This window comes from Tenrec ecaudatus, chromosome 10, assembly GCF_050624435.1.
Source record: "Tenrec ecaudatus isolate mTenEca1 chromosome 10, mTenEca1.hap1, whole genome shotgun sequence".
NCBI lineage: Eukaryota > Metazoa > Chordata > Mammalia > Afrosoricida > Tenrecidae > Tenrec > Tenrec ecaudatus.
Window position 1 is genome coordinate 120,567,110 of NC_134539.1, and position 21,004 is coordinate 120,588,113.

Sequence of the window (21,004 nt, forward strand, 5' to 3'; positions counted from 1 at the left end):
GAAGTACAGCCAGCGGGAAAAATGAGGAGCTGATGCCAGGGGCTTAAGTGGAGAGCAAATGTTTTGAGAATGATGAGGGCAATGAATGTACAAATGTGCTTTACACAATTGATGTATGTATGGATTGTGATGAGTTGTATGTGCCCCTAATAAAATGACTTTTTTAAAAGAGAAGAGGTACAGCCAGAATGCTCCTAAGAAGCAAAGATAATGAGACTTCATCTCCCATACTTTGGACATATTATCAGGAGGGAACAATCTCTGGAGTACATCAAGCTTAGAAAAGTATAGCAGGTCAGCAAAAAAAGAAAGACCTTGAACAAGATAAACAGGCAGAGAAATGAGTTCAAACACAGCCTATTTTGAAGGATGGTAGAAGACTGGTCAGTATCTTGTCATACAGGTGGGTTGCCATGAATCAGAATCAACTTGACAGCACAACATTAATGGGGGGGGAATTAATGACTTGCTTCCAATTTTATGTTCATTATACCACATTCAGACATGCTTCCATATCAATAACTTTCACTGCTCTAGAAGTTTCTTTCTCTAATATGTGGATTTTATGTCCAAACCTCACCTTGTCAAGGATCAATCATCACATTTTTAAGTTAATCTATCTTGTTTATTGCTTTTCCTCTCATGGCTTTATTAATATCTCAAAAAAGTGGTGGTAATAATTAAGGTAACACCTATCTAATTTTATATATACTATTGTTCTAACCACTTTTATATAGGAACCTGAAGTCACTCATCTACTTAATAATGTAGTGCCGAAGGATGTAACTGAAATACATAAAACAGTTAATGATCCATATAACCCCATTCTATTTAAGTACCTGGCATTTAAGTAACCCTGCTATTATTAGTAAGAGTCTGGTGGCATTGTGGGTTACTCCTGGGTTTGTAACCATAAGGTCAGGAGATCAAAACCACTAGCCACTCAGAGAAAGGGAGGCTTTTCTGCTCCCATAGAGTTAGTCTCTCACAAGGGCAGTTCTACTCTGTCCTATAGGATCACTATGAGCCAGAATCAATTCAATGGCAGTGAGTTTTTTTCTGGTTTGGTATTAATAGAACAGAAAACTGATAAACACATTAATAGTAAAATTAACTCATTGTCACAAAAATTTAACTGTCAATCATAAAAAATGACATGTAACTCAGTAGAATACCATTGATCATTTCAAACCTACCATTTAAGCAACATTTTGATTATACTTCACTCGCTTGATACAAATTTCAAATTTCATCATTAAAATCAATTGCCATTACACACACACCAAATTTAAGACTCTATCTATATTGATTTGATCCAAGTTATCAACTTATGCAATATTCAAACAGTTGGTCCTTATTCACCCAATTCAAAATGTTTACAACCTGATGATTCACAGGACATCCTAAACTCTGAATGCATGACAAATATTTTGATCAACTTTATTTTACTGTTCTAATAAAGCAGAAGTCATCAAAGGAGATCTACCAGCTTACCTTAAAAATAATGAAAGTATATAGATATTTTCCCTTAGGAATTTTTTTTAAAGTTATATTATGGAGCAAGGTTTCAAATAAAATAAAAACACACACAACTCATTTCAGATCATCCTGTTTTCGTCTGACTAGTAAATGTCCCTAACACAAAGACCTACTCTATTACTATTATCTTTCCAGGTTTCATCAGTCCAGACAAATACTACGTTTCCTTTTACACTTATTCTACACCGCTCCAGACACTTCACGAACACTAAATGCGTACTGTATGCTTTCAACTGCTTAGCACAGTGGCTTTCTTCCTTGCGGCTTCCTGACCAATCAATATCTGGATTTTAACACCCTCAGAGATGGCAATAAGAAAAAAGAAATCAAGGGAATGCAGAATATAGCTAGGGCACTTCCCTACCTCTTCTTGAAATCACTTCCTTGGCTGACTCCTCAGGTGCTAGGTTACTGAAAGGAGAGTCCTGTCGAGTGTTCCAGAGGAACCATTAGGGAGGGTTCTGCTTCACGATGCAGCTGCCTAGCCACAGCTCATCGAAAGTAGAACTCGGTGTTGTGCTGCAATTATTGTCTTATGAAGTTCAGTAAATCCATTACCCACTTTCACTTTAAGTATCTCTCCTGGTTTCTCTTGACCACAATTTTTTTTTAACATTCTCACAAGTTCTAACAAACTTTATCAGATTCGTATATCAATTATTTTCACATAAACTTTATTCATTTGTTTCTTCATTCTCACAGCTACTTAAAACATGTCATCCTTAGTAGTAAGTTGAATGATACAATGTTAAATGTTAAACTTTTAACACAGCTGAAACAATTCCCAAGATGTGCTGCTATTTATTAGATTTTAATGTTTCAGTTAAAACCATCAGACTTTCTAGTAGTCAGATAGGTTTGAAATAGGAATAGTAGTAAATTGCAGTCTAGAAAAACTGGAGTAATGTCACAATATGTACTAAGAATTTTATAAAAACTAATTCAGTTTCAAGAAGTCTAAGAAAAATTTTAAAATTACGTACTAAAAGATACATCAGAAAATGTTTAATTTTTCAAAAAAACATTGTAATAATATAATCGGATGCCAAACAATATTAAACAGTCACTAAAAATGTCTAAAACTGAAAAGAAAAAAATTTTAAATTACATTTAATGAAGGGGGAAAAAGCTCTAAAATAGTATGAAATTGATCTCTACTCTGCATCTATATGTGATCTATGACTAGATTCACCAAATGATGCTATCGCCTCAGTTACTTCTGGAAGCAGAATTTTTGTAAATTTTTAATCAAGAGTTATTCTAAAGAGTATTTTTGTAATAATCATTTTTGTACTAATCTTTAAAAAATAAACTACTTCAAAGATCTCTAAATTAGCATATTATGTCCACCTACTAGTGTAAAATTCTCTTACCATTGAGCAGAACTTTAGCCACACGACATACTATTTTCCTAAATATTCCGTCAATTTACTTGTTTGATGTAATAAGTACAATACATTCATTGCGTAGCACTTGAAATGGCCAGTTCTGTGAGGGTTCCTATGTTCCTTCTCTCTGCAATGTTACCTGGCAGGATTCAAACCCAGTGCCAAGAGCAGTGTGCACAAGTATTCAAATCTATTAAAACTACCATCCGCATCTTTTAAATATCACATAAAATAAAAGATTCTTAATTTCATTTTATAGATCCAATCTAAAATCAAGTTTAAGGCTAGAGGTTTCAGATCCTGTTACTAAGTAAACATTTGTTAACTGATTGTAAACATCATACCTAGACTACAATATAACATTATTAACTATACTGTAACATTTGGGTGCTAAGATTCTAAGACTACTGAGTATATATTATCTCTTATGCCCTCTTCCCAACCATTCCTTTCTTCGGTACATTACCTATACACCCTAGGAACAAAGCCCAAACCAACCAAATATTAACTTTACGCGCACACCAAATGGACAGTACAGAAGAGAGCTGCATTCTCTTTTGTCATGTGCCCCAATAGTGTTTTGCTTTAGCCTTGAAATGTTTGTTTCCTCAACTATGGTGCACTCTTGATAAGAATTTTCACAAAACGGCACGTAATGGGGAGGGAAAATAATGTCCTGCTTGTTCTGTAATAATTGAAATCCCACTCCAAAACAAAGAAAAACAGCACCTTTCTCTAAGTAAAAAGTGATTTTGAAATATTTAAATTAGGCAAGCCCAAATTTTTATTTGCCTTGGCCACAATACATTAAAATCAGAATTCAACAACCGGCTACCATCCAATCAAAATTTGTCTACAGAAATTCATGCATTAATAAGCCACAGTGCAAGGCCACATCTTTTTACATGGAAAAACCGTACCAACTAACATCGTTGTAGAGAGGGAATAACACTCCAAGCGTTAGCCATTTCAAGTGCCACACAACTGTTCTAATTCACATTAAACGTGGTTATGTGGGTATTAGAAATCAGAAAGTCTCTCCATATTAGAATCAGTCAAATCTGTGTTGATTTCCCCTATATTTTACTATTATATTCTCAAGGGATATCTTAACTTTAGCCTTAAACATAAAGGCTATGTACTTTGAAAAAGCGTTTACGTTGGAAAGAGAGAACATTAATAAATTCCTATCAGGACTTTTCAAATCGAGTAAAGCATAATACAACTTGATCACAGGGCTAATAAACTATTTAAAGTGCAAGTTCATTATACTTTTTATGCAGAAATCAGAACATACTGCAAGTAATTTCAAATGCAGCATCAACAGAAATTCCATTGATGTCAGGCTAACTTAACTTACCTTTTCCATAGGAAAAACAATGGATTGGGTAGTTATACTTTCACCTACATTTTTTTTTAACAAATCAAACCATTCAACCTCTCTTGTGAACCTTGTGAAAGGCTTACACTCAAGTCTTTTAAAACTAGCAAACAAAGAGAGAGAGTGCCATCTCTACAGTGACTTGCATTTTATTTAAAATTTGAAGAAAAAAAAACCTCAGTAGTTATTTGCCCTCCCCCCCAAAATAAAATAAAAACCAGGTAAAAAAATGTCTTTGCATGGCATAAAAATCGAAGATGGTAAAATGAAAAGACTCATTTAGAATTTGCCAAACTAGGCAAATGTGTAATCCAAAGCTTCAACCTCATCAAAATACAGATTTCAAAAGATATTCAGAAACGGCTCACTGAAGTTCTTAAGAAATAGTGACAAGCAACGACACCCTTTATTTCCTGTTCAGATGCAGTTCAAATTTCTATTTCCTTTTAAAGGAAACAGTACAGCAACACAGGGAAGAGGGTCCATAATGCTGTACCACCGCAAACTCTAAAAAGGAACACTAGCCAGGAAAGGGGTTTGACACCCAAGATGAGACAATTAGATTTTTACACATCCAATAATTTGGCTTCCTTAAAATAAAATAAAATTGGCCGGGGGGGGGGGGGGGGTTGACTATATGTAAACTATACACTCACTAATGTCTAGCAAGCTCCTTTTGAAGGCTCATGGCCTAGTAGTACAACATTCGTTTCAAAGCGTTTTAAGGTACTAGTCAAGGCCAGACTATTTACAACGAAATCAAACCCTTTCCAAAGAACCTTTACTCTGCAAGTGTGTGTCGCTCTTGCCCTCAGGAATGATGCCTCCGTAGTGAGAGCTCGCACATTAAAATAGAAAGACACTGCTAGCAGTGCAGCTGCGACATTTCCAGATAATTAAGCCTCCCGGAGGGTAGGTGGTTTCTGTTAAGGGATAGGCCCGAAACGCCCCAAATTCTTCAGCCCCACGCCAAGGCGCGTGCTTGGGCCACAGCAGCGCCTCCCTGAGGCCAAGGGTCAAGGGACAGGGTTCCAAAAGGAAGGAAACCCAAGGGTGACGGGCTCAAAGTGCGTGCGGGGCGCTAGGCTCGCGGCCCGCAGAGGTTACTCGAGCGCCCCACTGCAAAGGCGAGTTCGTGGGGCCTGCCGGAGCGAAGGCCTCGCCTAGGAGTTGCAACACTTTCCCCAGTGCGCAGCGCCCGGGCTGGGGGAGGGGAGCGGGGGAAACAGCTGCCAGAGCAGCGGCCCGCCCGGCCGCCCCGCGGGCCCGCTCGCTCGCTCACCGTCAGGGTGTCGTCGATGTAGAGGGGAATCTGCCTCCTCTCGAAAGGGAACTCCTCCTCCCCGTCCCTGCACACCGCCACCAGTCGCGCCATCGTCGCCGACGCTGCCGTTGCCACCGTCACCACCTCCTCCCAGCTGCTGCTGCTGCTGCCGCCGCCGCCGCCGCTGCTACTGCTGCTGCCGCCGCCGCCGCTCCTACGGCTGCCGCCTCCTCCCAGCTCCTGCCTGCAACAGCCAAGCCCCGCGAGCGTAAGCGCCCGCCGCCGCGCAGCACATTCGCCACGGGGGGCGGGGGAGGAGTCGAGCCGGAGGGGCCGGGCGAGCCGGACGGCGTTTCCCATCACCCGATTCCACACGCGCTCAGCCAATCAGCGCCGGGCCCTCCCAACTCCCCCCCTCCTCCCCTCGCCCGCCGCCAGTCTGGGTCCAAAGGCGAGGCGGAAGGGACCCCGCCGGGCAGGGGGCTACCCTAGCCCGTCCCGGGAGGCCCGGCCCCCGGATCCCGCCCCGGCTCCGCCGCCTCAGCCCATTCCCTGCTTCAAGCCGGCCGCGGGCTGCCCCCAGCCTCCAACAGAGCCCCTCTTCCCCATTCTCGGAGCGCCCCGCCCAGTCGGTCCCCGGGGCCGCAGTTGCCCAGCGCGACCCCGCCCCTGGGAGGGGTCGACCCCGCCTAGTTCTGCGGAGGCCGAAGGGGGCCTCGGACCCTGTCCTCACCCTTCTCCGTGGAGGCCGCTCGGTCCTGACCTTCACCGTTTCGTGATCTCCTCCCTGATCCCCCACCTGTGCTCCCCGTTACCGGCTGACGAGGCCCGCGTCAGGGCCGGCCTGGGCGGGAGCGCGGCTCCGAATGCCGTTTCCTCTCCAGGCTCAGTCAGCCGCTCGCGCCACGGGGAGTGGGGGAGGGAGGGCGCGGGACGTGGGGAGGGTGGGGCAGGGAGGAGCCGAGACTGCCGGGAGGCGCCCCGCCCCCTCTCGCGAGACTCCTGTTCGCTGCTCCCGGGTTGTCCCTTTCGAAACCTTCGCGGAGGGGGTAGGCACGGTCCCTCTCTTGACCTGCGCCCTTTGCCGTGGTAGCTTCTTCCTCCGAGGTCGGGCTGGGAGGGGCAGTTTGTAGGCCTGAAGACCTCCGTCTCTCGCCGCACTGGGCGGATAGGCGAAGGGAGCGGGCCCTAAGGTCGAGGCCTGGTGAGGTCTTGCTAAGTGGGGAGGGTCTGAGTCCTCCGAGGTAGGTGTGCGGGAAAGCGGGTAAGAAATGACCTCTGAGCCCGGCTTCCAGGCACCGGACGCCTCTGGATCCGCTTTCTACCGCGGGAAAATCGGAGGCGAAAGCCTTCTCCAGGGCCCTAGCACCCTTGTTCACCCAGAGCCAGCCTAATTGCTTCCCAGTGGAACTGCGTCCCAGAAAATCTTTAGAGCGGTCGGTTATTTTTGTGTTGACACTTGAATGCACAACCCGCCATCCTTGTTCCTGGAGGGGGGTTTGTGTATGTGCCATGACCAGAAGAACTTTCGGGGTCAGGTTAATATTAACTTAGGAACTGAGACTGGGGACGAGCCCCATGGTCAAATACTATTACTCGCCAAAGACCCCTGGCCATCTCCTGAGAAGCCTTGCTGCTAAGACCGTTCCCTACATCCTGCCCACCACTGTTTACTCAGTTCTACCTTAAAGTCTTCGAAGGCCCGTTTGTCATGCCAAATAGTTGGGAAGTCTTCTGCCTCTGAAAGTCTTGAAGATCTTAAGAGTAATCTTTTACTGCTCTACAGCCTATTAATCCTAAAGCCACAGTCATATTTCCTGGGAGAATAGGCCAAAACTCTGATACTGACCTTTGATATTTTGGTCATCTCATGGAGCCTTAGATTCCCAACCAGAAATACCACAGTGCATCTTTGGTCATGTTGACTTAAGTAAGACATTGTGTGGTCACTGTTAGAGAAGGTGACATAAACTGCTAGGAAGAACCTTTGTTCAACCCAAAGGTAGGCTCATGTGTCCTTTGGCTACGTTAGGGGAACAGTGTAGTGTGCTCATTAGTTTAAACCAGTAGGCATTCATAATTTGTATGCTGCCTCTGACAGGCTAGACTTCATATCCAGAACTTTTTAACATTTTTAAAAGAATCCTGTGTGTTCTGGTTAAAAACAAAACAAAAACCTAAAGGAACATAAGGCTTTATCTTCTGGAGGTGTGCCTATACTGACAAACTCCAACACACTGCTTGCTATCACATCAATGCCAATTCACAGTGACCCTATAGGGCAGGGTAGAACTGTCCCTGTGGGTTTCCTGGACTAAATCTTCACGGAGCAGAGGGTCCAGGAGTGATTGGTAGTTCTGAACAGCTGACAAAGATTGAACTCCTCCTGTAATAATGATACACTTAATGTTCAAACATTATACCCTCTAAACTTCCTTTGGGTTATGGTTGATAAAGGACACTGACAGCAAGGAGCTAATTTGAATGACTCGTGAACACAAACTGGGTACTGACAACGCAGAGGGTGTCTATTCTGGAGGTGTGAATTTAAGAAAAGGCATTAAAATCTAGATGTTAAATAAATCATTTGAAACGCTTAACTCCCCGACTTGGATTTGATGCTGCATTTGTATTTTGGACACTGCTTTACAAAATGTTGGGTATATTTGAGACAATTCCAACTCAGAGTTGAACCTGCCCCATAGGCTTTTCTTGGTAGAAGCACATCAATACATTTCTCTCATGGAACCACTGAGTGAGTTTGAACTGCCACCCTTTGAGTTAGCAACCAAAGACTTTACAGATGTGCCATCAAGACTCCTTTCACTTAATACAACCACTTACTGTAAGGCTAAAAGAATGAAAAATTTTTAAAAAAATGAAAATAATATTTTGCTGGACAAGTTGTTCTTTCTCACGGAGTTAGCCTGTGTGCAACAGATACTATACAATAAAAAAAGTTACAAATGCTCCCACAGTTGCTTCATTGCAAAGCAATGTTAAACGTTCATTATGTATCAGCCCTGTTTCGCAGCACTTTTACTTTCATTACTGGTCTGCAGCTATAAGCAGCAGTACTGCAACAAATACTTCTTCAAGCATTGTCCTCAGCAGGTGAGTGTGAGAAATTAACCTGCCTGCCTTTTGAGAACTTAACTCACAAATTAAGTGATAACTACACAACAAGCCAGTTGTCACTTATTTTCAATTTTGATACTGGCATGGTGAAGGGAAAGCTTGAAATAGTTGCAAGGGCAGGAAAGGTGACAATGAACAGCCCAGGACATTTTGCTCGTACCTAGTAATAGAGAGTGTAATATACAAATATACCTAGTAATTAGAGAGTAATATACAAATGTGATAAATACTGATAAAATATTTTGTTTGGGTTTTTTGGTTGATTTCTGTTGGTCTTAGCTTCCCAATGCCTGAGAAGCCAGCCACAAAACTTAGGCATAAAAATTATGACTATTTCTCAAGCTAAGTTTAAGGAAGATGAAGAGTACCCGTGTAATTCTTACTGTATCGTGCCCTCGTAAACTATATACATGAACAGTACCAGAGCAAAGTCTGTTTTTGTATGACTTTTTCAACATATTGCACATTGATGCTCAGTTAAACTGGTTGTCACTATCTGCACACAAATGGGGTAGATATGTCCAGCTTGTGATTGTGTAATAGTAAAGTCATGGCAGTGAGTCACTCTGAAATGGATAAGGCCCTAGATCAGATTATCTACCTAATTCTGTCCGCACTTCTCTCAAACACTGCAAGTTGGTTAAGACACCTTATGTTTTGAATACCATAGCCATGTTATTTGATATGATAGTACAATCTATAGCAGAATATGATTTAAATGACCTCAGTTGTCCAAACTGATTTGTGTATTGCTTTCCTTTTTCATGAGCTGGCAGTGGGAGGTTGTTAGTGTCAAAAATAGATGCACATTTTCCCCAGTTAGATTTTTTTTTCTTCTAAGGAAAAATAATGACAAGGTAATATGTAAGTTCTTTGAGATCAAAGACTTTGCTTTACTTTCTATTTTTTCCCTGGCATCTCACACTTGATACATAGGCATCTTCTAAATCTTTGTTGAATCTCTCTCCTGCAAACAATAATCAAGTCAGAGACATCTTTGCATAGTGCATCTATTCTTATGTATGCTATTTCATTCACTTTCTCTTACACAACCTTCAGAGTTGGAGATAGGTAAAATCATACTTTTAAATTAGGTTTCTCTGTCGGTAATTGTTACCACATAAACTTACTGAGACAGAGACGTAAGGCGTAGGAAAGGTGGAAAGAGCAGTTACTGAGAAGCAGCAGTCCAGTTAGACAACATACCTAAGTCATCAGATAACTTACTTTATTTTGCTTATTTAAATGAGCGATGATGTACGATGTACTTTTCTCACAGCTATGGGATTTATTAGGGCAGTAACAAGTTACAATTCAGAACTTGGAACAACTCATACAGTTCTTTGGTCAGAACAGCTTCTTGGCCATGGCCAGAGAGACAGGCCTCTCTTCCTGGCCTCAGCCTCTGGAGTTGATTAGGCCTCTTCAGTTCTTGGATTTCTTGTACATGTGTTACAAAGCTCTTTAGCTCCACCCAGAGGTACTCCTATCTGCCGGTAAGCCACAGCCCCAAAGTGCTCTAGTTCCCTGATCCAGGAAGTTCCCCTAGCTGTCTCCTATTGGTAATCTGTCAGCTGCCTCTGCTGCGGCCTCTGCATCTCACCATCCCCAGGGTTACAGCTCACCCTTTCCTGGGTCTAGGAGGTTCTCAAAGCAAGAACCTAGAGTCCAAAGGACATGACCCACTGACTGCTAGCTAACTTTTCTTGATGGTAGTGAGGTCATCCCTTTCCACTTCTGAGATGGCCTACTTTCACCCTCATTGCATGGCAAAACTGACCACGCCCCTCATTAGGATTCCAAGTACTTTATTTATATGTTCCTAGCCCCACAGGAGACACTGATGCCTTCTATGATGTTTGTTTTTCATTGTGATTTGGGTGAGTTTTCCAAGCATATTGGTTTTCTATTAAACAATTCATACTCATTGTTTTGCGACAAATCTTTTTAAATTGAAAATAAAATCTAATTTGCTCGTTATTTTTATATTATAAACTATTCAACAGACTGATTTGTTTCTTTCAATGATAGGCTGGTTCCATATACAACTGATTGTAGTTAACAAATACTAAGTGCTACATAAATGCTAAATTAGCCATCATTAACATAACATTGAAGGAAACAAGTATAATCGTCTTATTGAAAAAGAATAAATCTTCAATGACATTAGAGATGACTAATTAACACTAACCAAAAAAATACAATTTAAAATTGGAAGAGGCTCTACCTACTCTTACCCTGTACAGATCTCGATTGTTTATCAAATTTCAAATTAGTTTGAACATTCTGACCCCTAGCTATTCCTCAGTAATAAGATTTCCACTTGAAATATACCTAAGGGCAAGTGGTGATTTATTATTTTGCCCACTTTAAATAATATCAGAGAACATTAAAGTTTGGAGGAAAGAATTGGGTGAGAAGTATAACTATGAAGGAGCCCTGGTAGTGCATTGGTTAAAGCACTTAGCTGTTAACTGAAAGGTCAACAGTTCAAACCTGGCATCTGCTTCCTTAAAGATTGCCAACTTTGGAAATTCTCTGGGCTCATCAAGAGTTAGAATCATGTGGGTGGCAAGGGGGTTTTGGTTTATATTCTAAATTTTAAGATTTTTAAATATATACATACATTTACACTTTAACAGGTTTATTGACAATTCACAAACCATACAATTCAATGTTTTAAATATAGTTAAAAGAATTGTGCAATCATCACTACAATCAATTTCAGAACATTTTCTTTATTGTACTTATTTGTTCCCCATCTCCCCCCAACCTCCCTTGCCATAACCCTAAGCAACTATTAATCTAGTTACTATAGATTTATCTATGCTGGATTTCCTATACAGAAGATCTTAAAAAAAAAAGCATACTACCACCATGTGTTAGGCAGGGTTCTCTAGAGAAACAAAAAAAAAAACAGGACACTTACTATATATATATTTACACAGCACAAAGGAATATAACAGCTAATTCACACAGCAGTACAGAGGGCTCAATTCAACTCGCTTCTGTGGAACAGTTAATATTCTGGAAGTCCTTCAACTCATAGGGTTGCTGGGTCAAAGGTCAAAGAAGCAGACAGCTGAGTCTTCCCTTGGACAATGCAGGCAGCGTAAACTAGTATGCACACAGGCAGCAAGCAACAGGGTGAGTCAAATTCAGCAGCTCAGGAGCTTAGCGAGGCAGACCCGGATGGGATATCGAACTCAAGCAATGCAAAACAGCAGGATCCACCAGCCTCAAGCTCGAGGGATGTACACACCAGCAGCGTGGCAAGCAGGTCTCAAAGGAACCTCAAGCTCTAGCAAAATGATTCATGGATTGGCTTGTCCCACAGGTAGTGTAGCTCACAAGTTGAGGCAGAGAACTAGCTAAAGCAGCCACACGTTGGTCCAGTCTCTGTCCAGGTTCCTATTGGACAGGTTGGCACAATAAACCTACCTATCACACACCACCACAAAAAAAAATCCCACAAAATCCTTAATCCCAAAGAAAATTCAAAATAATGAAATCCAGAGCAAGTTTAAAATGAGTTAAAAGGCAAAACCCACGATCAGGTGTTACATTTTAACCTAACTACATCTGTATTCACCCACTTTCTACTGTGTTCTGACAGCAAGGCTAGCCACCTCCCTGGCCAATGGCCAGAAGGAATTCACCAGAAGTTAAATCTACGTCGGGACTCTGAAAATGGATTTTGGGCTTTGATTGTCATTCATTCATTTTGTTTGCCTTCTGCAAACTAGGTGTTTGGAATTTAAACTCTAATATGATTCCCTCCCCTGGTCTAGGATTGTTATTTACAATCCCTGAATCACATGATACGTGTTTCTTCCATGTGGACTTAGCTGACACTTTAGATGGATGCTTGTTCCAAGACAAGTCTTTCAGACTCTGGATGCAATTCTTTCTGATAGCCAGGTACCACCATCTGATTTCTTCATCATACTTTGCTACGCACTTTTTCCCCAATGGCAGGTTGCCCCTCCTGGTTTACCCATTAACAGAAGTGAAACCCCTTTCTCTGATACAGATATGCCCCCCACCCACATCTTGAGTTTGAATTTCCATGAAGCCTGAACAAACATTTTTAAAGGTCCACACTGTTAACCAGATATTAAACCTTAATATAGGCATGTTTCTATTAGACTTTCTCAGTAGTTCTTTCCCGTTAATGTGGTCATTGAGGAATGCTTAATAGTCCCTGCTTACCTCCAGCTTATTCCCCATGTTCTCACTTTTTTTAAGTTCCAACCTTCTTTTTAAGTTCTAAAATGTGACAGGTTCCCTCCCCAACTCAACCATTGTTAAGGGATTCCTTTTCCTGAAATATTTACTCCTCCCTGTTCCAGCCTCAGCCCACCCCACACACTCTATGTAACACCTCACCACACCCATTACTGTGGGTGGGAAAACCTTTCTTGACTCCCCTCTGGAAGATGTTCTCAATTTTTAAATTATTAATCATTTTATTGGGGGATTCCTTACAAATATGATGACAATCCATCATTCAATTGTATTAAGCACCCTTGTACATGTGTTGCCATCAACATTTCCAAAACATTTTCTACTAGAGCCCATGGTATCAGCTCTTCCCCACCCCCACACTCAGGAATCCTTGATTATTTCATGTTTTAGACTGACCGTTGTCTCCCTTCACCCACATTTATTTGTCCCCCAAGATGTTCTCAATTTGACACTCTTGACTACCTATGCAATTATTCCGAAGTTCAGTTTATAATTGAAGTGTCTCCCTCACTAGATTGCAAGCTCTAAGACAACTTCACGTTTCCAGCACAGAGGCTTAACAATGAATTAGGCACAATTAGGGTCTATTGTTTCATTATGTACATAAACTATAACATACAATTCAGTTTCTGACTATATAGTAAATAATTTATTTTGTGTGGGAAACAGAAGGATTTCTCCCAAGTTGTTTCCCCCAAATATATGCCAAACGTAGCTGCTTGCGAATGACTGTACACTTGGAGGTCATCAGAAGTAGGTCAGGGGTTATTCTCCCTAAGGGTTATCAGCCATCTAGACCAAGCAGTCACCACTGTTTATCCCACAACAAATAGGGCCCACTCCCTTCTGGTAAGGATAGTAGTTGTCTGTTTCCTTGTAGGAGACCTCAGAGGTCAAACCTGCCCAAGGATGACCAAGGTTAGGCTGCCATCATGAATCTAGGGTCTGCCCATCTTGTCACATGTATGCCCCTAGACCTTCCCATTCCTATGGACACACCCCTAGCTCATTCTCTTCCTATCACACTTAAGCCTATCATACATCCCCTTCCTATGATGTGTATGCCTATTGTACTGCCCCTTCCTGTGACATGTGGTTACCTGTAATGATGGCCCCCGAAGGAGATATAACCCTTGGTTAGTAGTAAGCCGGTTCTCCAGCCTCATGCCCCAGGGCTCCAGCCTCCGGGTGGCCTGGCTCTCCAACTTCCTGCCTGGTGCTTGAGCCTCCTGCTCCCCTAGGCCCATGCTGTGCAAGGACCTGGCTGGTAAGATCATGGCCATCCAGGAGGTGAGCATGCTACCATGAATTGTGTCTGAATCCATTATTTGACTCTCTTCTATCACTCATGCTCTCGATGACATTAATATTTATATATCTCAACCGTACAATTGTGCTTACTGAACTCATGACTAGTGATGGGGGCTGGCACCCAAACTCATACCACAATTTTGAATTTATGTTATTAGTTGCTGTTAATCAATAACATTAAAATTGAACAATAAAGGGTCAACAATTCCATAGTTCATATAGAAATTTTAACATAAACTTTATTAATAAAATACATACATTCGAATCCGGGTTTCGGCACACACACACACACACACAATACATATAAAACAGCCAGCTAAGGTGCGACTATTGGTGTCCCCCCTATCCGAGTAAAGAAGGGTGAAGGAAACCAGACTCCTGGGAACAATTACTACAAAGGGCTAATGGACCAATAGAACCCCAAGCTCCCAAGACCAGAACTAGATGGTACCTACCTACCACTGCCAACCACTCTGTAAGGGATCATGGATAGAGTGGATAAGAGATCACAATAAGTGATCATGGATAGAGTGGAAGAAATGTGGAACAAAACTCAGTAATTAATAAAGACCAGGTTTATTAGTCTGATAGAAACTGGTGAAACCCCAGACTGGCCCTCAATGACCCTTTAAGCCACACCTGTGGCTCAACTTTTAGTCAAACAATAGGCCTGTAAGGTGAACAGTAAACTCAGGGGGGTCTGAGCTCTCAGACTAACCACCCAAGACAAAAAATTCTCCTCCTGTCATTTCCAACTCACAGTGACCCTATAGGACAGGTTAGAACCACCTCTGTGGGTTTCGGAGACTAACTCTTTATGGGAGTAGAAAGCCTTCTCTTTCTTATGCAAAATGAGCTGGTGGTTTCAAACTGCTGACTTTGCAGTTACACTCACTGCCATCAAATTAATTCAGAGACCCTATAGAGCAACTCTTTTGAGACTCCAAGATAGTAACTCTTTATGAGAGCAAAGACTCATCTTACAGAGTGGCTGGTTCAAACTGCAGCCCTTGCAGATCACAGCCCAACGGGTAACCACTACACCCCCAGGGCTTCCATGCCACAAAGGGGCAGCAGCATAAAGCTCAGGAGGCAAGGAAGTAGGGCAAATGGAAATGATAAACACAAGGAGCAAGTGGGGAAAAGTGACAAATACATCATGGGGATTACAATTAAGGTCATGAAACAAATGTGCGCATGAACTGTTTAAGAGAAAAAGCAGCTTGCTTTGTAAACTTTCACCCAAATCTAATAAAAAGTTGGAGACAAAATAAGAACCTACCAGCTAAAACCATGTAGAATGGCATAAGGCGACCTAAGGTGGAAAGTAATACTTCCTCTCTGTAGTCCAGTCTTCCAGTGTTAGACCTCTATCACTGCTCCCTTTAAATACTGGAATCTCATAGACACCCCACCAAATTACAGGCCTTGTTTCTTCTCTGTTGGTTTAGTTTATAGTGTTGGACACAATAAAATAGAAAGCATCGCATGTGTTAAGGGTTGAAACTATAATCAAATATAGTCAACACTGGATTGTCAAAAACACATTTACTTCACATTTAATATTTTTCTCCACAAAAATACTCAAAGACAGCTTTTACCCATATCGATCACCTAAACTTCATAGTCCTTGCACATACAGCACAAATGTGATGAAGCAGTTGGTGAGCATGTAGAGATGCAGCAGACACAAGGTCCGCAAGGTGCCGCTGTGTAATGTGTCTACCATCTGGTTGACCAAGCCAGTTGTTACATTTGACAGCAAGAAAAAAAATAACTGGTTTCTGTTAATAGCTGTGATCAAACAAAGACTGTCTGCCTTCCTTTCAGCTTCGGGGCCTGGGGACTCTGAATGCTTTTTCATTGTAGCAGGTGACGGGATAAGTTTCCAAGAACACGGTACTAAGGCCCCTTTAAATAGAAATTTGGCAAAACTCAAAATTATATCACCCATAATGAAACTACTCAGAAAAATCAAGCTAGTAGCAACTATCCAAACACAAAAGGCTAAATTGGCCATTCTTCGAGAGACTGCTTCTAAATTCCCCTGAATTACGTAAAGACACACGAAGAGGGTAAGAGCGGTCAACAGAAGACAACATAATACTTTGATCCAGTCTGTGATATGTGATCTGTTCTTAAACAGATACGACCCTGTTTGCACACCAGCCATATAGATAGCCAAATACCCCAACGTAGAGATTATTCCTTCTCTGTTGGCATTTAATAACCCAACCCTTGTGCCACGGCCATCAGTGCCATGCAAAATGAACTGTTTTAGGGGGGTACAGTCAAGTGCTAGCTGGTATAGTACAATAATGCTGATGGCCACAATCCAAGACTTATTTAAAGGAACAATAATTAAAAGCAATGATGTTGCCAATTTTACAATAGCAAAGGTAAAAAAAAAGTTCCAGTGAACTCCATATTCAGTAATGTGCTCTTGATAGCCTATGTACTTTGTAACGACTAGCCGCCCTATTCCTATGAAGACTAGCGGCCACGCAGAGTGCAATGACTTCGCAACGTGATAAAATCTGGCTCCCTCCACAGTGGATTTGCTCTTCACCTCTGAACAAACCATTGCACTACCAAAAATGAAGCCGCCCACTCCCAAATCCATTGTTCCTGTCCCATAGAGCTCCGTTTTGGCAAATCGTCTGGGGAAAAGCGGGAAGTCCACGGCCAAAATGGCAATAGCAGTCAGGACACTGTTAATTACACGGAAACAGGTGACCGCTGGAATGTATTCTGCTTCTAGATTTATTTTCAGGAATTTCTCGACGATTTTCTGTAAAGGCACTCTGGCATAACAAGTCCTTCTGTGGTACATTTGGTAGGCCAATCCTGCCCCCATGATAACAATAATAAGCTGCTCAAGGAGCAGATAGGAAGATAAAATGGTGTAATTGGCCACCAGGGGGACAATTAGAACAACAAAGTCAATGAAGAACTGGGCTCTCCAGGTAAAAGAAGAACCCAAGTGCTGTAGGAGAATGATCAGCAGCCCCCGGCACAGGACACAGGGTGCAGGTAAGCACAAACTCTGGGTGATTTCTAGGATGGTGGTGCCATTGAGGTTTCTTACAAAATCTTCCTTCATCTCTTTTTGAGACATTTTATTTTCTTCCTGTAAAAATAAAGTAGCAAGAGAATGCACTTATGAAAAATAGCATTCTTGTGGATTGGTATGTATGTCTGTATACATAATCTTAACTTGATTTTGCTCTTATTCCTAGATTGCTGAACAGAACTTCTGGCCCTGAGGACTTTGAACCACAAGCTGAACTTGTGACTCTTCTCCCAAGGCTTCTGAGAAGCCTAACATTGATGTACCAGGACAGGAATATCCTGACAATTATGCTTGGTTAAAAGCTTATCTTTTTTTTTAAAGCTTATCTTAAAGACAGCCTAAGGACCTTGGGTGGCCAGGGAGACTTCAAACTGCAAGGTCACCAGTTCAACTCCACCAACCACTTGGAGCAAGGCGAGGCTTCCTGCTCCTGTGAAGATTTAGTCTTAGAAACCCCAAGGGGACAATTCTACTGCACAAACTATGTCATGAAGATTTTTCTTTCTTGTTTTTTTAGTCCCCAGAGGGGGTACACCATTCCTGGAAGTAGTGCAATACCAGGTCAATGCATGGAGTGGATGGAGCAAGCTCCTATTCCATCTCCCTGCTCCAAAAATCCATTTAATATATTGTCCTTGGATAGAGAAAGTATCAGATATTAAACTGATAAGAACAGATACTACACTTGATCTTAGCCAAAAGGCTGAGAAGCAATCATGAAGATTATTTAATAAAAACTGACTACATTTAAATAATGACTTGAGTACAGAAAACAGGAAAAAATTATGTATTTGGATTATGGTGTTGGTGAAGAATAGTTAAAGTATCATGGCTTGCCAGAAAAACAAACATCTCTTGGAGGAAGTACAGCCAGAATGCTCTTTAGAAGTAAATATAGACTGTGGACACGGTATCAGGAGAGACGAGTCCATAGAAAAGGACAGAATGTTTGGTAGAGTTGGTGAAAAAGATCTTCCAGGAGATGGACTGACACAGTAGCCCCAGCATTGGACATACAGACAGCAATTGTGAGGCTGGCACAGCAACAGGAAGGACTGCATTCTGTTGTGCATACGGGTGCTAAGTTAGAGCCCACCGGATGCTGCCACAGGAACTAGCTGTAAGGACATTTGGTTGTTTTTGTTCAGATACTCTCAGCCTATTATCTCTGGTACAACATGCTGGCTGCTCAGTAGGGTGAACTCAAAGCTCCTTACCTCCTCCTGCTTTAAGGTAGAAAAGAAACCCTAAATCTCAAATATAACCTAAGTAGTACATTTATTAAATCTTAAGGAGAGCAAAGAAACATCATCCAGATGAGGGAGGACATTAGCACAAGGTCATAATGTCCCTGGGGCTTGCTGCAATACAGAACTTTAATAAGGACATGAGAGGGCAAAGGAAACTCGCAAAAGCATGATTGGTAGCATATCAATACATCAGTTACAGAAGTGGGAACAGACCCATGAATGTTACAATACACAATGCTAGACAGAAGAGCTTACAAGATAAAAAGTGGGTCTTTCAACCAAGACAGGACATGACCCCTAACTATGAACCCACAGCGCCTAAGGGAGACCGTCCCGCCCTGGGCTAGCTGGAGGAGGGTGAAGGTAATTCACTTTCCAACATACTCTGCCTGAAACCAAGACTGTTCACTGACCAGAAGGAATTCAATGGAGGTTTAATTCAACGTGAGACTCTGCAATGGATTTAGGGCTTTCATTGCCATTGACAGGCTGCAAACAGATGTTCGGGATTTAAGCTCTACTACACTGCCCGCCATATTTACAGGCAGCCATATTGTCAGGTCGGTGTTGTTGGACAGAACGGTCACTAATCACTACTGGGAAAGAGGGTAGGAGCTGGAGAGTTGTGGAAATAGGTTATTCCTTTTTTTCCTTGTTTAAGGAAAACACCTTTCTGGCCCATATCAGTGCCTGAAAAACGGCACATACACACAACACACTTTTGGTCAAATTAAGAATCAGTCAGTGAATGAATGCAGTCTGGGCGATCTGGGCCCAGCAACATGGCACCATACCAAACCAATCCGAATGAGGAGGGGGACGAGATCTAGACATACTTCCGACCCCGCGGCTGGGCCCAGTCCTTACAGTTCACGCGTGCTTCGGAAGGTCTCGGCTGCCCCCAGCAGAAAGTTCCCATGAAAAGGTCCACCCAACTCCAAGAGTAACAGCTGAAGAACGCGGGAGCAAGCCGCTTCCGCTTCCGGGAGGCGGTGCTTCCGGCCAGCGCGGGGCAAGCTGCTCTTCCGGGCCGGCCGATTCGACACGCGCAGCTCCGCCCCCGCTCCCGCCCCGCCTCCAGCCGGGCAGGCGGAGTAGTCCCACGGCCCGCCCCTGCCCTGGTGGTTTTCCTCCAACTGGGCTCGCCCGGCCTAAATCCTTTGCAGTCGTGGCCCCGGGCTGGCCTGTCAAAGCGGCTCTAGCGACGGGAAACCCGCCTCGCTTCACATCAGCCCCTCAGGTCTCTATGGCGAGGCCCTGTCAGGGTGAAAGGGTCCGTGGGTGCACGCTTCGGCCGCGGCGCCCTCTACAGAAAGGCCCCAGGCCACGCTGCCTCTCGAGCCGCTGCGCCCGGACGTGGGGGACTCCCGCTCCACCGTCGCCCGTGTTTCACCCCCGGGCCTCCGCGCTGTCGCTGAGGGAGCTCCCCGACCGCGAGCCGGGTGGCCCAGGCGGGCCACGTGCGCGCCGGGCGGCGTGTGCGGCCCCGCCCCGGGGGAGGGGCGAGCGGCTCCCGGCGTCTGAGCCCGAGTCGCGAGCGAGCAAGTCCCGCTGGCGGGCCGGCTTTCCCTCCTCCTGTCCCCCCACCCCCAGGCTCTTCCCGCCGCCGCCGCTCCCAGGCCTCCCGCCTTTCCTTTGGGGCGGCGGGGGCCGTACGATCGTCGGCTCGGGCTGTGGGACCGGTGAGTGCCACCCTTGAGTCTACATCCGAAGCCCGGCGCGACCCCAGAGGGGCATGGGGAGGCAGGTTTGCCCGGAGTGCTGAGGAAGACGGTGACGTCTCCCTGTCCGGTTTCCAAAGAACCCTTTTTATCTTCTTTTAGACTCTCATATCCCAGGAGGAGGTCACTCAGCCCAGAGCCCCGCCTAGACCCAGGACCCTTGAGAGTCACCCGTTACCACCTTTCCACCCTGCGGACAGGAGGAGGTCCGGGGTGGGGGTGGCCCCCGCCTGGAGGTTGATGAGGGAGCCTTTTCCCCTCCTGTAAGACTTGGGACGGACGACGGACCCGGGTCGCGGTGGCTGGTCCCGGGAGCCGTCCGGGCAGTTGTGCCCTTGGCTGGGGTCATGTCCACCTTCCTGGGAAGGGCATGCTCTCCCCTTGTCCGGTGTTTCCGGAGCGGCATCCCAGCCCTGGGCAAGGCCGGCACTTTGTCGGGACCGGGACTCCCTGCTTGGAATGTGGGGGCGGAGCCAGCTAAGTCCGCGGGACCCTTCCCCAGCTCTCCTCCCCAGCTGCCCACCGGGAGAAAGGAAACCGGCCGGCGAGGAGGGGGAGGAGCTGGTGATCAGGTTGCCACTTGCCTTAACTGGTTTCTTCATCTACTTATTACAGTCTCTCCTGCCCACAATGGTCACACCCTGCCCAGAAATTCTTGGCTGGTGGAGCAGTGGTTAGAGCATATTTTCCT

General features: G+C 44.0%; 3 protein-coding genes and 1 non-coding gene across 13 annotated transcripts in view; 1 reads left to right on the forward strand and 3 right to left on the reverse strand.

Moving 5' to 3' along the window:
• The window catches only part of GGNBP2 (gametogenetin binding protein 2), a 29,761-nt gene extending 23,271 nt beyond the window's left edge, over positions 1–6,490 (reverse strand). For 3 of the 6 annotated variants that reach the window (XM_075561463.1, XM_075561461.1, XM_075561462.1), the window contains exons 1-2: positions 6,306–6,488; positions 5,591–5,816 (exon numbers count right to left, since the gene is read on the reverse strand). In XM_075561463.1, the coding sequence (XP_075417578.1) occupies positions 5,591–5,683 (93 nt within the window). In that variant the 5' untranslated portion in view covers positions 5,684–5,816; positions 6,306–6,488. Of the gene's footprint in view, positions 1–5,590; positions 5,817–6,305 lie in introns of all 6 variants that reach the window. The other 3 variants (XM_075561458.1, XM_075561457.1, XM_075561459.1) reach the window with 2 other exon arrangements.
• Positions 6,491–14,512: 8,022 nt separating this feature from the next.
• Positions 14,513–19,604, reverse strand: PIGW (phosphatidylinositol glycan anchor biosynthesis class W). 3 transcript variants are annotated; one of them, XM_075561465.1, is made up of 2 exons: positions 19,460–19,604; positions 14,513–17,399 (listed from the first exon to the last, which is right to left on the reverse strand). In XM_075561465.1, exon 2 carries the CDS (start codon positions 17,385–17,387, stop codon positions 15,891–15,893), a length of 1,497 nt encoding a protein of 498 aa, XP_075417580.1. In that variant the 5' UTR covers positions 17,388–17,399; positions 19,460–19,604; the 3' UTR covers positions 14,513–15,890. The 3 variants fall into 3 exon arrangements, with proteins under 3 accessions (XP_075417580.1, XP_075417581.1, XP_075417579.1); XM_075561466.1 differs by having other exon boundaries at positions 19,387–19,577; XM_075561464.1 differs by having other exon boundaries at positions 19,429–19,575.
• LOC142460317 (U2 spliceosomal RNA) lies at positions 17,867–18,057 on the reverse strand. The gene has a single exon (XR_012786549.1). It is a non-coding gene; the product is annotated as a U2 spliceosomal RNA (small nuclear RNA).
• A 435-nt stretch (positions 19,605–20,039) lies between the features above and the next one.
• MYO19 (myosin XIX) overlaps positions 20,040–21,004 on the forward strand; it is a 28,142-nt gene continuing 27,177 nt past the window's right edge. Inside the window, exon 1 of one of the 3 annotated variants that reach the window (XM_075561469.1) lies at positions 20,040–20,274. The gene's annotated coding sequence lies outside the window, so the exon portion shown is untranslated. Of the gene's footprint in view, positions 20,275–20,456; positions 20,577–21,004 lie in introns of those variants that run through there. The other 2 variants (XM_075561467.1, XM_075561468.1) reach the window with 2 other exon arrangements.